General features: G+C 52.9%; 7 protein-coding genes across 7 annotated transcripts; 1 reads left to right on the top strand and 6 right to left on the bottom strand.

Annotated features, from left to right (window-relative positions):
- The first annotated feature begins 169 nt into the window (after positions 1-169).
- Positions 170-1,366, top strand: QC761_511118 (uncharacterized protein). The gene is made up of 2 exons (XM_062880281.1): positions 170-945; positions 1,002-1,366. Exons 1-2 carry the CDS (start codon positions 540-542, stop codon positions 1,046-1,048), a joined length of 453 nt encoding a protein of 150 aa, XP_062731622.1. The 5' UTR covers positions 170-539; the 3' UTR covers positions 1,049-1,366.
- Positions 1,367-1,371: 5 nt separating this feature from the next.
- QC761_511120 (uncharacterized protein) lies at positions 1,372-2,007 on the bottom strand (the record flags this gene model as incomplete). The annotated part of the gene is made up of 2 exons (XM_062880282.1): positions 1,372-1,756; positions 1,811-2,007. The coding sequence occupies 2 exons, from the start codon at positions 2,005-2,007 to the stop codon at positions 1,372-1,374; spliced, it is 582 nt and encodes a 193-aa protein (XP_062731621.1).
- A 940-nt stretch (positions 2,008-2,947) lies between these two features.
- CAR1 (Arginase, catabolizes arginine to ornithine and urea) lies at positions 2,948-5,497 on the bottom strand. Its single transcript, XM_062880283.1, has 4 exons — positions 5,029-5,497; positions 4,170-4,485; positions 3,521-4,104; positions 2,948-3,461 (listed from the first exon to the last, which is right to left on the bottom strand). Exons 2-4 carry the CDS (start codon positions 4,389-4,391, stop codon positions 3,149-3,151), a joined length of 1,119 nt encoding a protein of 372 aa, XP_062731620.1. The 5' UTR covers positions 4,392-4,485; positions 5,029-5,497; the 3' UTR covers positions 2,948-3,148.
- Positions 5,498-5,790: 293 nt separating this feature from the next.
- Positions 5,791-8,733, bottom strand: QC761_511140 (uncharacterized protein). The gene is made up of 2 exons (XM_062880284.1): positions 7,507-8,733; positions 5,791-7,439 (listed from the first exon to the last, which is right to left on the bottom strand). The coding sequence occupies exons 1-2, from the start codon at positions 8,234-8,236 to the stop codon at positions 6,280-6,282; spliced, it is 1,890 nt and encodes a 629-aa protein (XP_062731619.1). The 5' UTR covers positions 8,237-8,733; the 3' UTR covers positions 5,791-6,279.
- A 291-nt stretch (positions 8,734-9,024) lies between these two features.
- QC761_511150 (uncharacterized protein) lies at positions 9,025-11,886 on the bottom strand (the record flags this gene model as incomplete). The annotated part of the gene is made up of 2 exons (XM_062880285.1): positions 9,025-11,641; positions 11,843-11,886. 2 exons carry the CDS (start codon positions 11,884-11,886, stop codon positions 9,025-9,027), a joined length of 2,661 nt encoding a protein of 886 aa, XP_062731618.1.
- Positions 11,887-12,416: 530 nt separating this feature from the next.
- QC761_511160 (uncharacterized protein) lies at positions 12,417-13,116 on the bottom strand (the record flags this gene model as incomplete). The annotated part of the gene is given in 4 exon segments (XM_062880286.1): positions 12,417-12,431; positions 12,466-12,933; positions 12,942-13,024; positions 13,086-13,116. Coding segments are annotated over 4 exon segments (597 nt in total).
- Positions 13,117-13,587: 471 nt separating this feature from the next.
- Positions 13,588-13,973, bottom strand: QC761_0086600 (uncharacterized protein; the record flags this gene model as incomplete). Its single annotated transcript, XM_062872917.1, has 2 exons — positions 13,588-13,700; positions 13,811-13,973. 2 exons carry the CDS (start codon positions 13,971-13,973, stop codon positions 13,588-13,590), a joined length of 276 nt encoding a protein of 91 aa, XP_062731616.1.
- Between the last annotated feature and the right edge of the window lie 1,869 nt (positions 13,974-15,842).

Genomic DNA, 15,842 nt, shown 5'->3' with positions numbered 1-15,842 from the left:
GGTGCCCGACAAGGCCGGCCGGTCGGCCGGACCTGAGCCGGAGAAGCGACACGGCACGTGGCTTGGCGTCCAGCTTCATCCCGAATCTCCGTGATCATCCCGGCGTAGGTATCTTGTTACCAGCTACAGATATGAGCGCAATCAAGAAAGCAATTGCATCCAATTCCAGTCTGTCTGTTGTCTCAAAAGCATCTATGTCTGATAAATCATCTCCATGTTCTGAGCTACCCCTGCCAGGAAGATCTTGATCGATCACTGGGCTGACACGCAGGTCTCATGAGTGGCCGGTTGGGTGGGTTCAACACCAGAAACCACCCGTCACACCAGTCTCACACCCACACCATGAAGTAGAGATGACACGACCAGCCGGCGCAGCCCGCTTCTCCAGCGACATGACACCAATTCAATATTGCTTTACTTTCACCTGAACCTTCCCTCCAAAAGTTATAAGACGAGCCATTGTGTCGACCATCTCATCTCCCCATCTTCTCCCCAGACCCCAGCAAAAAACAAAAAACAAGCCCCTTCCAAAACCAAAAATGGCCTTCTTCAAACTCCTCCTCAAGCTTTTCAAGCGCAAGCAATCCAAAGACGCCAAGAAGAAAAAGGACAAAAAGAATAAGCAACAACAGCAATTCGTCGCCGTCCAACAGCCCGTCCCCATCCAGCAGTCCATCCAGGGCGGCAAGGTGACCTATGTCCAGCCTGTCCACCACCAGCAGCAGCAACAATACGTCCAAGTTCCCGTTGTCCAGCAGCAACAGCAATATGTCCAGGTCCCCGTCCAGCAGCAGCAGCAGGCCTTCAACCCCCAGGCGGCGGCCAACAAAGTCATGGCGCAGCAGATGGCTGGGTACGCCAATGGCATGACGGGGAATAAGATCCCGCAAAAGTATGTCAACCAGGGCGCGGCTTACGCGGCGGGGTATATGGGGAAGCAGAAGGGTAAGTTTCTGTTTATGAGATGAGACGGGGGGTGTGTATGCTGACAGAGATGATAGCTCCTGCCCAGGCCCAGGCCGGCGGTTACTACGCCGTGGCTGCTTAAAATCTCTCCATGACAACCCCAACATGACTGATGCGTGATGAGAAGCAAGGCGTTTCGGGAGTTTGTTTCGGCGTTCAGCAAGACCGAAACGTGATAGTAATACATCATAATTATTTATAGACAGCAAAAAAAAAATAAAAAATAAAAAAAAATACCCAAAATCCCGCCCCACGATATCCAATATGTGATCATGCCCAATACATACCACCATCCACATCCTTTGATACATCCCTCGCTTCCAAACCCAAACACAGGTAGATATCATCATTCATTCCACATCCCATACAGCTGAACTCCCTAACGCCCCCCTTTCCCCACCACCATCAAACAGCATCATCCGCAAAAACCTGATAAGCAATAACCATAATCCACAACAAAAACACCGCCCCCACCAGCCCAAACGCAAAAACCGCCTGCCAGCTCTGGCAAATACTCCTCTGCTCCAACCACGCCAACGTCTCCAGCGTCTGCCCCTTGGGCATCGGACTAGCCCCAAAAACCTGGATATTGCACTCCGAACTCACGCTCCCGTCCGGCCCCCACAGCTGCACTGATATCACTATCAACCCCGTCAACCACAGCACAAAGAGAATAAAACCTCCTATCATGACGATGGAGGGGAGCAAGCGGCGCTGGTAGATAAGGTAGAGGAGGAGGAGGATGAAGAAGACTGCGAGGGAGGCGACGGTTATGTAGTAGGGGAAGTACCTGTTTTTGTGTTAATAAGGATGGGACGGGAGGGAGGGGGGGAGGACAACGGACCACGGTACCGGTAGTAGAAGGGTGTGCTGGATGTCGATAAAGGTGGCAAATACGCCAATGATGGTGCAGGCGCTTATGAGCATGATGAGCATCCAGATGTTGAGCTGGACGGCGGGCCAGTGGTATTTGTGTACCCGGGCCTCGACTACCCGGCGGGAGTAGACGAGGGAGGGTTCCGAGGTGAGGACAGAGGCCATTTTGGAGTTGTTGCTGTGTGAAAGTTGTTGTGTGTAGTTGTTTTGCTTGGTGGAGCGTCCACTTTCAGGGGTGTGTTTGCTGGTGGTTTCTCTCCAAAGCTAGTTGCTGTGTTCCAATTCCAAAAGACCCAGCTAGGAAGACGATGTTCTTCCAAAAATGTCGTCGCGCGTCAAAATAAACTCGTAATGCCGTGAACAATTGTTGCTTTTCTATCCGCACCAGTCTGTTCTCCCAAAATTTTGTATCTCCTGTCTAACTCCCTCCCAACCTAAAAACTGACTTTGACGCTCTCTCACTCCAATTGGCCTGCCACCCACACGTCCAGTGAACGTTGTTGATCGGTGGCAGCCTGGTGGGTGATCGGATCGCACGGGCGGTGCTGGTAGTGGTAGAGTTGTCGCAAACTGCCGGTGGCTGGGAACAACGGGCTGGGTTTTTCGTCGCTTTATCGCTCGGTCGTTCGATAGGAGGTTCGAAAGAAAGAGAAAACCAAATGCGATTATGTTGCGACAGGATGCGATGCGACAATTGTGCCTAGCGGCACTGCTTCCTCCTGCTTGCGCCTGTGTTGGATACCAGCTATCCCACCGTGCCGCGCGCTTCTTCAGGTGCTTCACGACTTCACGAGATTCGGAAAGTGGTCTTGGCGCGTCTATCTTATCGAGTGCGCTGTGCCCACCTGGTGGTTGGTTCGTGCCTGGCGGCCGGGTGAGCTGGGGTAGGTGGGTGGTTAGTTCTTGCGACTCCACGTTGATGTTGGACAGATCCGTAAAGGAAGATGAATTGGGAAAGATGACGGATATCAGTCCCGGCACCATCAGGTCTCAAGGAGACATTTCGGATGATGCATGTCTGTTCCTCTCTGGCGGCAACGACTTCATGAACGCGGGGTGGTGGGGCAGCGTGGCACCGGCCCAGCCACCCGTTTCCATCATGAGGCTGCTGCTAAAAATGGACATTTCAAGTGGTGGGATGGATGCCTTCCCTCTATTCATGCCTGTACTAACTACAAGGAAACCAAAACGCGTGCTCCTACCCAGCCCAAACACAACTTGAAAACGAAAGGAGGAACAGAAATTATGTACCCATGATGCTGCCATACCTTCTAATATCAAAATGACCAAGAGACCGCAAACAGGCCTACAGAAGAGACTCGCCGAGCGCGCACCGAACAAGGGAGCAACCGGCCCTAACCGTCTCGTGAGCCCCGATGTCTTCAGCAGGTGCCAGGCTGGGGTTGACTTCCACCAAGTCAACAGCCACCAAGCTGCCCGTCTGGTGCACACACTCGCAGATGTAGTCACCCTCGCGCAGCGTCAAGCCTCCACGGACAGGGGTGCCGGTCGATGGCGCCCACATGGGGTCAAGCGCATCCACGTCGAACGACAGATGGATCGGGGTATCGCTGCCAATGTGGCCGAGAGCCATCTCCATCACGCGGCCGATGCCATGTCTGTGTCTCTTGTCAGCTTCTCTTTTCCAACACAAGCAACAACGTCACCAAACACGTACCTGTCAATGTCAAACATGCTAAACGCCTTGATCCCATTCTCCCTCAAGATCCTCTTCTCGCCGGGATCAACATCTCTCAGACCAATGTACACGATCTTCTTGACGCTGATCCTGTTCTCATCCTTGATCCACCCAAAGATATCCTCCTTGTCTTCCTTGGCCAACCCGGTCAAGAAGCTAACAGGCATGCCGTGGATGTTACCACTGCCGCTGGTCTCGGGGGTGTTGATATCGGCGTGCGCGTCCACCCAGATGACGGCGATCTCTCTGCCCAGCCTTTCCCTGATAGCCTTGGCCGAACCACCAATGGTGCCGATGGCAATACTGTGATCACCACCCAGAGTCAAGACCAGTCTCCCCTCCTTGGCCTGGTTGTACACCTGATCGGCGATCTTCTTTGTCACGGCAGAGACGGCGCGGGGATTCTTCATGTTGCGGTAGTCGGGGTCCTGCTTAGGCACAAGGTCGGTGTAGAGGTGGACTGTGTCATGGCCGTGGAGGTTGTAGCCGAGCTCGTCGCGGATCTGGGTGAGGAGGCCGGCTTCGATGAGCGCTGATGGCGCAGCGTCAACTCCTGGTTTGCACTGTGATTCATTCTCCCTGTCAGCCTCTCGCCCATTCCCGTAGACAAGAACCTCGCCAAACATACCTGACCCCCCGAGAAACCAACAGCCACCACCCCCAAATCCTCGGGATGGCTGAGGAACTTGCTCTCGATCAACGATGTGTTCATGATGCTTCTGCCGAAAGTGCGAGAGCCAACGCTCGAGGCGGGAGTGTCTGAGCGAGTGGTGACAGTATCAGTTGCGCTGGTAGACTTGGTCGTTGGCAGCACAATGTCTGCAATGTCGCTGAGGCGGGAGGGTGCCATTGGTTCTTATACCGAGCTGGAGTCTCGGCTGCTGTCGGCGTCGCTAGGGCGGGTGACCTGCAGCTGAGCAGCAAATGCAGTGCGCGATCTAGATCTAGCGGCTGTCAATGCTGTGTTTTTTAGATTTAGACAGGGGGATAAACAATCCAAGAGAGAGAACAAAGGACAAAGAGAAATAGGTAATGGAGCCAACACAGAAGGCTCCCTCCCTTGGAAGGGGGAACACCGCCCTGTTATCTATGTATCAACAACGGGCGCTGCTCCAACAATATCGGTCAGATATGGGCACCACCCTGTGCCGCGCCGGCCGGGATCGCAGAACACAAGGACCACATGCGCGGTGACGATGTGCCGCCAGCCCGCCAAGACCACACACACCACAGCATCGGGGGCTGATCGCAGAAGGTGACATCTGCTTCCAAGCTGTGGGGAAGCACATCAAATGCCTCTTCTGGCCCTTCCTCCTGATTTCCACAACACGATCACCACTGCACGCCTCGGGGCTGCAACTCTGGCAACTCAGCCGCCCCTGTCCCGCCCTGCCGCAATCAAGATTCGACGTCCCAATCGACCAACAGCTGCATGTGCCAGAGGGCCGAAACACGGAGACATGATGACAGTAGCAAACCAAACATACCTCTTTGGAAAAGAGCAGTCTTCGGAGCCCCCTCGGGAAGATTGTCGTTGACGTGATAGACAGCAAGGGTCGGGTGTGTTGCACAGCTCAAACTGCAATTCGGCTCAAGTGCCAAAATGACAAGTCGCAAATAAACCGCTATCTGACGCTAAACAAGAGAGAGAAAGAATGAATCAAGTCAAGCCACCTATCTCACCGAAAACCAACAACATCCCCTATTTATAACCGTCTCTCCATCTCCCTCCCCATTACTGACCCTCAAGGTTCACCCATCACTATCCCCCTTGATGCCTGTAATTCACTCATCTTGCCATCACCCACCCATCACCCTCTCCAACACGAAAAAAAAAAAAAAGCTGAGAAGACAAAATCCCACCTCACAACTGGATCCAGTCTCGGACAGGACTGCCGTTAAGTTATAAGTGCCCCTTCAGTTAACGGCAGGACCCAAGACATATCCCGGACGAAGATCCCAGCAAGCATGGCGGATACCGCCGGCTTTCACGCTCGGGGGTGCTACCCAGACCGCCGCTCCACATTCTTCCAGTGAGCTTCCAGAAACAGAACAACATCACCGATTCCTTTTGCGTAACTTCTTAGGTAAAATTTCCCCGATCTCGCGGTCCGACTTGTGCTTGAAACTCAATCACGGGGTTCGGTCCGAGATGACACCGCCACTGGGAAAGAGGTCACAAGTGATGGTAATGATCGGAACCGAGTCTTGCTCGCTTCGGAGATAAGAGTGGATGGCAAAACACTCACCTCACTCCGAGTTATCAGATGGGGTGACACACAGATACAGCTATTCTCTCTCTATCTCTCCAAGTGTTTGACGATAACGACATCTCTATTTCAATATATCGAGATTGTGAATATTGCACATGACAACGCATCTTGATATCTTCCACCACACCATCCCCAAATTTCCCCGATCTCAATGCTTCCGCCCAGCATTCCAGAAGCCAACGCCAAGCATCCGAATCCCACGATTGATAAACCCAGCAGCAGGCATGCCCCTGTCACACCCAACAACATCAACAGCTTCACCATATCGCAACGTCAAATGCTCGCTCAATCATTTTGCTCGCCTGCTTCCAAAAACGTGACTTGTCCTTCATCACCCCACAAATTTTCACAACAAAAGCCAACCAACACCACACAAAACAAACCAAAACAAAGATCGAATAATTATACATCAATATCTTAACGCAATACAACAAAAATTAAAACCATACCCCCCCCTTAGAATCCTCAAGCCTCCCCAGCCGCACTTCCCACCTCCCCCTCTCCATCCTTAACCAGTTCATTATCCCTCCCCTTCGTCCCCTCCCCCCCAAGCAAATCCCCCACCCACCCCATCTCCCCCCGCCTCGGATCACTAACCCTCGCATACTCCAACAGCAACCTCAGCACATACACCTGCATATCCTCCTTCCTCAGCACCCTCTCCGCCCACTCCTTCCCCTCCATCGCAATCTTCCTCGCCACCTCATCCCTCCCCGTCCCATCAATCCCCAAGAAAAACTCCATTATCCCATACCAATCCCCAAACCGGCTATCCATCGGCACAAAATGCTTCCAGGCCACCAGCCTCGAATCGTGCCACTCCCTCCACAGCGTAGCCTTGATCGGCAGGCTCGTGCTCCTCAGAAAACCCAGATACCTCCCGCTAAACGAGTTCCCGTCAATGTCAGGCAGATATTTATTCCTAAACTGCTCCGCCATCGGCATCCCCTTTGTAACCTCAAAGTGCTGATCCGTGTAATTGCACCTCACGCCCTGGCCCTTAATCCCACACATGAGGTCAATAAACTGCACGTTCGACCAGCTCGCCACCCACTCCCCCAATTTCCCCCTCTTCTGCGCCTTCAACCCGTACGCTTTAGGGGGCAGCGCAAAGTTCACCGGCTCAAGCTGCTTCTGCTCCGCGAGCGTAATCTTGGACCCATTATTCATGGCCACAAATCTGTGACGTTGAAACGAGCGCCAGTTGTCCTCCTTGTTTTTTCCGCCGGTAGCCACACCGCGCCAGATGACCGCGTCTTCTTTTTCTTCCCACGGGATATCCGCCCCCTGGGAGCCCATGAAGCGCTCCTCTTCGTTCCAGTACATTGGTGCCGGGAGGAGGATCTCGTTGTTGACAGCCAACTTGGAGCCGCCAAACATGGGAAACAGCGTTTTTGTCGCCGAAACGGAGAGGGGCTCGACAAAGACGCCCTCGAGGGCTTGGAGGTCCGATTGATGGCAAAAATCGGTCGACAAGGTATAGTTGGAGACATAACCCTCCGTCATGTGAGGCAGCGCAAAGGACGACTTGATCAACGGGGTGCGGTTAAAGTCAGTAATAACAGGCGACTGTCGCGCAAGGGAAGTAGGCGGGCACCCGCGGCGGGCGATCAACCAGTAGTGTTCTGTCGCAGCATCTCGTCAGCATCATCACTCTCCAAGCAACACCACTGCCCATGCAGATGAACCTACTATTCCCCTCCCAGACCTTCTTCGGCGTCTCAAAATCCTTCTCCGGCCCCTCCCCCGGCTTAGCCAACTTCTCAAACTCGGTCACCACCTCCTCCGCCCTCACCATCCTTTTCTCTTGCCCCGCCCTCCCAACCAACTCATCAATCTCCTCCCAAGGCACAACCAACCTCGGCTCGTCCATCGCATTAAGCGCAATATCCATATCAGGCAACAACCCCTCCACAGTCCCAATCATCTTCAACCAAATCTTTGTCCAGAACCAATCACTCCCACTACTCGCCTTCCCATCCCTAACCTCGATCCTCATCTCAAAATCCCACGCGTCTTTCCTTATCCTCTGCGCCTCCAACGCCCAAAACGGTTCCAAGTCATGGTATATCTGATCCCAGAAATCCTCCACAATAACCGCATTTTTTTCCTGCGCAAACTTAAACCACTTGTCAAACCCGGGCGGAGGGTGCCGGCCTCTACGTTGGCGGTAGGCAGCTGCTGCTTCGGCGATGGTGTGGCTTTGTCGGGAGATCTTGTTTGCAAACTCTTTTTCTCCCGAGTCGATGAGGTATTCGATTGGATGTTTTTGGGCTCCTAAGCCGGCCCAGGGACGGCGGAAGTTTTGGGGGGAGGCAAAGTCTGAGCCTGGCTGTCCCGTCAAAACGTAGAACACGCAGAGGATGAGAGCTGCGGGGATGAGGTAGCGGAGGAAAGCTGAGGGTCGGCGGGGGAAGGCCATTGTTGATAGGTAGGGCGAGGAGGGAGGATATTAGTTTGGCATAGCCGTGTAGTCCGGGTGTAGAGGGTCGCGATGGGAAGGGGCAAGAGGTTTCGCGGCTCCTTCTCGTAGGGGGCTGGGATTGCCTCGGACGCCGGTACGCGCAGTTCGTGATCGCGGTCGGTCGGTCGGTCGGTTGGGGGATGGATGGAACAAAAAGGTCTGGGGAATTGGGTTGCGATGGCGTGGTAGGTAAAATCCGGGGTCGGTGTCAATTGGAAACGCCGTTGAAGCGTGGCGCGCCGTCTTCAAGTTACAAGGCCGAAACAACAGGTTCGAAATGCCACAAATACAAAAAAGAGGTATCGTCGTCGGCTGCAAGGGAATGCAGTGTCACAGCAAAGGAGTGTAGGAAAGAAATTGGTAACGGCGGAAGAAAAGTAATAAGGAGTGTGTCGTGGGGCAGGCCGAGAATGGTTGGTAGGTCAAAAAGCTGAGATGCATGAGATAGGGGCCCGGGGGGCGGCGCGCTGCTCGGCTGCTGCAGGCTGGGCCGTTGGCTGCCAAGTGCACGCCCCATAACCGCAATTCTGGAACGCCCCAAAAAAAACCACGCCCCGCATAAACCCTGGCTTTCAGCTCCCTATTGTTTCAATGGTTTGCTTACCTAACAACCCTGGTCCCCGCTAAGCCGAAACTTGACTTGGCGGGAATTTCAATGATGATGGTCATCATGTTTTTGAGTCAAGTAGATATATATAGTGTACAAATCAAATACAAGGTATATATACATTTTAGACATGAACACCTCAATCGAACATGTGCCCCAGCATGGTAGCCCCTCCTCCATTTTCTCCATCGACATTTTCCTCCTCCCCCTCGCCCAATCTCCCGACCAACTCGGGAAAGCTAGGCTTAAACGGCCACTGCCACCACCTTTCCGCAAGCTCCACAATCTGCGTCCTGTTCAGTGCCCTCAGGTCAAGCTCACCTATAGGGCCCTTGACCGGCGTCCCTCCCAGGGCAGGATCGCGGAGGCTCCTCATCTTTTCCGCCACGCCCTGCCCTGAGCCAGGCCACAGACCCTCCACCGCCTGTGATATTGGCGCAGAGGCTTGTAGATACAGACTCCGGATGATAAGGTCCATCTGGTCAAACATCTTCGACCCATGCTCGCATTTGGCTCGCAAGGTCGGCTCCATCGCCCTGGGTTGAATGTCCAACAAAGCCCCGTCACACGCTGGCAAGAACTCCTCCGGCTGCACCACCAGCGGCTCAAACTGCCGACGGTCCCACATGAGCACAGGTCCTAGCTCCGGCGGCTGCTTGAAAGCCCTCAAGTTGTCTCGCGCAACCAAAAACTTGCTTCTCGAGATCGGGTCGATGCTTTCCCACTGCTCCTTCATTTCGGCCTCGAGTTTATCAAACTTCTTTTGAGCAGCATTCGCCAGCTTGCCCTCCTTCTCCTCTTCCAGAACTTGGAGCTTCAGTTTCGTCAGCTCGTCCAGCTTAATCAACAACTCGTACAGGAATTCTTGCTTCTTTTCCGTCTGCGTCTTTAACCACGTATTCCGGTGCAGGTGGTCGTTGTCTCTCGTTGTCCATGTGCCCGCCTTCGATTTGGTCTCCTTCAATTTCTCCCACTCTTCCTCTCCCAGCTCATATCTTGCCGCGAGCGCCGGCTTCTGCTCTCCAGCCTTAACTGACTTTCCCTCCTTTTCCAGCTCCAAACAGCTCTTCAACAGCGCCGTCTCTCGCCCTTCCGGCACCTTGAGACCCGCCTTTCTCATCCTCTCCAGAACCTGGCCCATACCCTCCATGTCGATGTGCTTGTCCCTCCTGTAGATATAGTTCTTGCCACCATTCGGGTGTTCGACTCCCGCCACCTCGGTGACCCAATCTAGCGAGAGCTCAGCCTGTATGGCCCCCGCCTTCCTCCTCTGGATCGTCTTGGGTAAATACTGCGCCTTCTCATGTTCATCCACCCAAATCAGCATCCTCACCAACCCATACTTCTGAAACAACCCCTGCAGCCTCACCGAATTGATCAACTGATACAAAATCATGGCCGTCATGCTCCCCATCCTCCTCCCCCCCACCCTCTTCTTGTCGAGAGTCATCATGTTCATCACCACAAGCAACGAGTCGTTCCTCTCCGGCGTCTCATCAGGCTGATAGTTCCGCACCGGGTGCGCCGCCAACGCACCCTTCTCCTCCAGCGCATCAAACAACGATGCCCAAAGCGCCCACGCAACCTCCAACACCTCGACCCCTTCCCTCTCTACCAACGGCTTCAGAAACGGTTCGTAAACCTTGTAGTCCTCCTCCACGAGCACATGCTTTCTAGGCTGCAGCAAATCATTCAGCTTTCTGCTCCACAAACCCGCCCCAGGGTTGATGTCAATAATGTCACACCCCTTATGCCTCTCGAGCAGACCAGGCTTCATATACCCCAACACATCATCGCAGAGCTTTTCCGAGAGGATATTCACCCTCTTCACGTCAGCGTGTTTCCTCATTTCTAGCCTCCTCTGCTTCGCGGCCGCGGTGTTGCGCCGACCCCACATCCCCGTGTCAAGGAGCGCATCGTAGAGGTATGTCGTGTTGACGCAGTCAGCCTTGAAAGTGACTTCCGGTTGGGGATGATCATATCTGACGGAGCGTCTGACGTATGCTCTTTTTTCTTTGGGGGGTTTCGCGGGGTCTTTGGGTTTGTTTTTTGATCCAGCTGGGCGGCCGCCGCGTCTGCGGGCTGGTTTTGGTTGTTCTTCCGAGGTAGCGGGCTGTGACTCTTGCTCAGCTTCGGGGGACGGTTCGGCGTCGCGGACTTTTTTGGGCCTGCCCCGCCGCTTGATGGGCGTTTCGTTGTCCAAGGCGCCGAGGAGCTTTCCAAGAGTTGATGCAGTGGTGGAATCCTCCTTTGGCAAGGGCGCTGCTTTGGGTGATGGTTCGGCATCTGTCTCGGGAAGAGGTTGCGCTTCCGGTTCAACAACCTTCTTGCGGCCGGAACGCTGTTTTGAAAGCTTTTCGCTTTTCAACGCTTCGAGGTCTGGATACACTAATCTTGGGTTGTCGTCTATATCCGCGAGCAAGTCCTTAAGGGGAAATGCCCTTTCGTTCTGGTGCACTCGCTCGATGTGTCTTCTGAGGTTGGGCCTCCTGGTGAACCCTTTTGTCGCATATTCGCAGGTAGGAACGGGGCAAGCAAAACGACACGGTTTGTCTTTCGTGGGTATGTTCTGTTTTTGTGCTTTGGGCATGAGTTCGGCGGCGACATGTTCGAGCGGTGCATGTTCGAGCGGTGCATGTTCGAGTGGTACATGTTCGAGCGAGACATCTTCGGTGAAGCGCGCATAATGTCGAACTTGGAGGGGCAATGGGAGGCGAATGCGATGATGGCCCACGGCGATGGTACCGATCAAGCGCCTGGTGGAGAGGGAGCGCAGAAAAGTTGCCTGTGCAACATGGCGGACTGGTAACATGGGCGACGTGAAAAATGCATACGCAGAATTGGCGGATCCAACCGAGGGGAAGAAACGGTCTTCGATGTTTTTTTTGGTCCCCGGTCAGCCAGAGTCAATCAATCATCAAGGTGTTTTGCGCCCCACTTGGCGGCAGGCACATCACCGCCGGCCGGCAACGCTCTTGGCACAGTTATCCGCCACATGCATGTTTGGAAGATAAGGGTTCGGGTTCTTATTAACCTTCCATCACCAAGAAAGTCTATTCCCTCTACCATCCAACTCGTAAATTGTACCTGGCAGCCGTCCGCACCATCGACCCCCTCAAACCTTCCTACGCTGTCCTCCGGAGCTTTCCTTTCCACAAAGTCTTCCGGTCGTACAACCCCCAGAGCAATAAATACAGCACAGCGAGTTCACCGCCCACCAGACTCCCTATCGCCCCAGCACTCAGCAAAAATCGTTCCCGGGCCTTCGACGTCCTTGGAATCTCGTAGGTATATTAGATATAGATGTATTCCTTGCGGTTCTCTGCCGGCCATGCTCCACCAGGTTCCAACTGGCACTATCTCCGTATCTCAACTAGCATCGTGGTGAGTGCAGTTCTTAACCCCGGTAGCACTGTCATACTTATCGTGTAAGTCAACTGGGAGTTGTCGTGGCCGATACAAGAATACTTCGATGACAATTCCCGCCTGTGCTGCCACAGCATTTTTCAACGTCGGTTCAAACTTTCACCATTAACCATTCATAGCCTATTTTATATTTGCCCTGTCATAAAAGACATACCGACCACATGGCAAGGAGGCCGCCATATCGACTGGTCACCCGCCATTTAAACTTCCCAAAATCAATTCCAAAGCCACTGCCCAAGGCCGAGATTTCGCAGACCCTTCCTACCCTCACCCCGCAACCCAGCGCCTTGCATCCAACTGACTGATCTCTGCATCCTATCGCAGTGTCTGCAGCTAACCCAAGAGTGCCGTGAAAAGGACCGGCTTCAGCGTCGGCGAGGTACACCCCTGCGTCAGCTCCATAATGAACTGGAACACCAGCCACCGTTTCCACCCGCACATTGGCCTTTACGCTGAGAACGTCGACATTTGCCTGCTGGATCTCGGCCCCCTTTGTCTGCGCCATATGGAGTATCGAGGCCGTGGTCGAGGCACTGTGGGTTTGAAATATGCAACCGTTCGTGTCCATACCAGCGCCGGCGTTGAAGTAGAATGTAGTAACTCCGTCGTGATCTTGGTTCACCTGCACACGTGCGTTCGGAACCTCAAGTTGGGAATACGCTTTTCTAAGGATTCGATTTGCTTCGGCTGCAGCAAGCCATTAACCATAATCCCTATTCACTGATCAACTGTCATGTGTGCTCACTGTCATGACCCCCTGCTGGTGCATCATACCCACAGGGCTAAAGGTTCCCGGGCTCACCATCGTTGGAGGTTAAAGTAGGTCTTGGGAAAACTTGGATGTTTTGACAGATCGCTTGGCCTAAGAAACAACTTGGACGACGGCTCAGAAATGTTGAGAAGCTGACAGGAAGAATATCCAACTTGGTTCTCTTGCTCGTATCATGTCTCTTATATAGATCGAATTTGGCCGAGAAAGATGCCTATTGACACTGAGACCCGATCCCCACCACGTCTGCCCACCACGGCTTAACCGCAACTACCCTAGCTTTGATCATTGCTAAGGCGAAATGGCACGAAGGAAATAGAAGCAGACCAGAAGTGTCGAGCCGCCAAGCATCCATGGCATTTGATAGCTACCCATGAGTCTGCAAATTAGCAGGCTCCAGCTGTGGTCGCTGAGGTGTTGGGCACCAACACACATGCACTTGGACCCATTAGAAGGAGGCGTTTCCGGCCTCTCCAGTTCACCGTATCAGCGATTTTAAGTAGGTAGTTATTGGGGATCCATGATTTGTTGCCCCAAGTGAGACTGAAGAGCACCTGGCAGCAGCAGGGAGAACTGATTGTCTCGGGCACACATGCCCGACAGTGAAGCCGACTCTTCTCCTGAAAATGTTGTTAGCTGACGCTCGCCAACTGTCAAGATACGTTCATAACTGCGTGTGAGAAGCACTCACCATCTGGGACTTTCCAACCATATCTACACCCCTATTTACTCTCCTGGGCAGCCCGTTCTCTTTCCTGTCTCTCTCTCTCTTCCTTCTCCCTCTGCGCCTTGGCCTCCTCGTACCGTTTGCGCTCGGCGGTTGCGCTTTGTTCTGCGATGCGGGCTATGCGGCGAAGCCTTTCCTCCTCTTCGGGTAGGATCATGGAGGACATTGTGTATGGCTCTGAATGACAGGGGCAGCGAAGAAAGGTGCTCGGCGGTGATCAAAGGTTGTGGATGAAGGCTTGAACATGTGAAGCGACATAAGGCTGCAGTCGCTTTCAAGCGGTGTTCAGTGTTAGAGATCAAAATATATATACGATAAGGTAGGTAGGTAGTCTTGAGCACGTTGGTACCTCAGGTTGATATGTTCAGGTAGCGATTCTGGATATCTTCAACCATCGACGATTTGTTGTTGTTATGGTGGTCGCCTTATATTCTGAAGAAATTTGAGAGTCGGAAAAACTATCTCGTGTCATGGTAGTCATTCGGCGCTAGTTGGTGGTTGACGGCAAGATGCCCAATAAGGCGTCAAGTCCAAGGTCGATTCAGCGTGGGGCATGCCACATGATGGATGTACACGTGGCGTGTGAGCAAAATTTGTGTGACCCCAGAAGCTGTTCGGGCTGTCGAGAGGAATGCTTTCATCCTACCATTTTGTTTTCCAGCTCGGTCACTTGGGTGGTGCAAAGACAAGAACGTAGCTAATTCACACTATTGACCAGAGCACAGAGCACTGAAATTCCACTCGAGATTCATTTACAGTGTAAGAAAGACGTCTAAAAACCAGGTGGCGAGCGTCGGGGTTGTATTCAAAGGCCCCTATCCACCAGACCAAAGGTCTTAACAATAGGCAACCACCGTCTACCTGCAACTGGCATTTTGGATCGACTTCCCGTTTGTGTGCTCCCCCTCATGTTCTGGGTCATTCTCCCTTTGCTCTTTGTTTGTCACCTGTCCCTTGGTCACGGCGATCTCTGCTCCCTGACACTGGAGCTCTTGAAGAAGTTTCATCCTTGGGTCCCCAGTCCATGACCCCTCCCCCCCCTTCTTTTTTTAAAGGGATAACATTGTTTTTGTAATTATGACGTGGAGGCAGATTTTCGGTTTAGAATTGGCCTGTGGGATCTTGTTTGGGTCTGCGAGTTGGATTCTGTTCTGTTGGACTCCTCAGATACAAGTTCTTGAAGGTAGATAATATTGCGCGGGATGTTGGACCGTGAGAGACCAAGATAGAAAGTGTGTAAGTCTGTATAACAAGGAGCCTGACTAGCCCGCCTACATCTATACGATGGATATTTGCGAGCATCTTGGGATCGCAAGCTATGGATCTCTTGCGTCCTCGACGAATGACTGTTAACTCTCGTAGTCCTGAAGGCTATTTGAAACGGCTTCTTGAGAAGAAGATCGCTGCCATCCCGTCTTTCATCCAGATCACGTGTAGAACCTTGAAACATGCCGTTGTCGCGAGGTAATTTCCCAAGACCTGATGGCAGAGTGGAGCCTTTGAGTGATATCACCCGCGGCATCAATGGCGCCAGAAGACGACTCCCAACTGAACTTTGCTCTTCGTTAGCACCAGGTGAGTATCACTTTGCCAACAATACGCCACGCAGCGAGGCAGGTGAGAGATCACGATACCTAGGAGCAGGACAGATATCATAATTGCGGTTACGCGAAACCTGAGACCCTGAGGGCTATTCTAGTATCTACCTATCTACCTATATAAACCTACTATACCTATTCAAGTAGGTAGCTTTCTGTGTAGCTTTCCCACACCAAACTCAACATCACTGCGTTACAAGATCCAAAACCTGCATCTCACAAATCACATCATACAAAGCGCATCAATTCATCAAGGAACCCTATACCTCCTATCAGCCATGTCAGACATACTTACAGTCATGGTTCTTGAGCCAGCCATCAGCAAAGACAAAGCAAAAACCAAGCAGCAGTCGTCCAAGAAGGACAGTGGAAAGTCCGGAGAAAGTAGCAAGAACACCTCTAGCAATGCTACGGGCAACAGCAGGAAGGGAGGGGGT

This window comes from Podospora bellae-mahoneyi, chromosome 5 (genome assembly GCF_035222275.1).
Source record: "Podospora bellae-mahoneyi strain CBS 112042 chromosome 5, whole genome shotgun sequence".
In the NCBI taxonomy this organism is placed as follows: domain Eukaryota; kingdom Fungi; phylum Ascomycota; class Sordariomycetes; order Sordariales; family Podosporaceae; genus Podospora; species Podospora bellae-mahoneyi.
Note: the sequence above shows the minus strand (reverse complement) of the source record. Positions and strands in the feature narration are given on the sequence as shown.

Coding starts and splice junctions, on each gene's coding strand:
- QC761_511118 (XM_062880281.1), top strand. CDS start 540: ATGGCCTTCTTCAAACTCCTCCTCAAGCTTTTCAAGCGCAAGCAATCC. Junction 946..1,001: donor GTATATGGGGAAGCAGAAGG/GTAAGTTTCTGT, acceptor CAGAGATGATAG/CTCCTGCCCAGGCCCAGGCC.
- CAR1 (XM_062880283.1), bottom strand. CDS start 4,391: ATGGCACCCTCCCGCCTCAGCGACATTGCAGACATTGTGCTGCCAACG. Junction 4,105..4,169: donor TTGGTTTCTCGGGGGGTCAG/GTATGTTTGGCG, acceptor AATGAATCACAG/TGCAAACCAGGAGTTGACGC. Junction 3,462..3,520: donor AGCATGTTTGACATTGACAG/GTACGTGTTTGG, acceptor CAAGAGACACAG/ACATGGCATCGGCCGCGTGA.
- QC761_511140 (XM_062880284.1), bottom strand. CDS start 8,236: ATGGCCTTCCCCCGCCGACCCTCAGCTTTCCTCCGCTACCTCATCCCC. Junction 7,440..7,506: donor GAAGGTCTGGGAGGGGAATA/GTAGGTTCATCT, acceptor ATGCTGCGACAG/AACACTACTGGTTGATCGCC.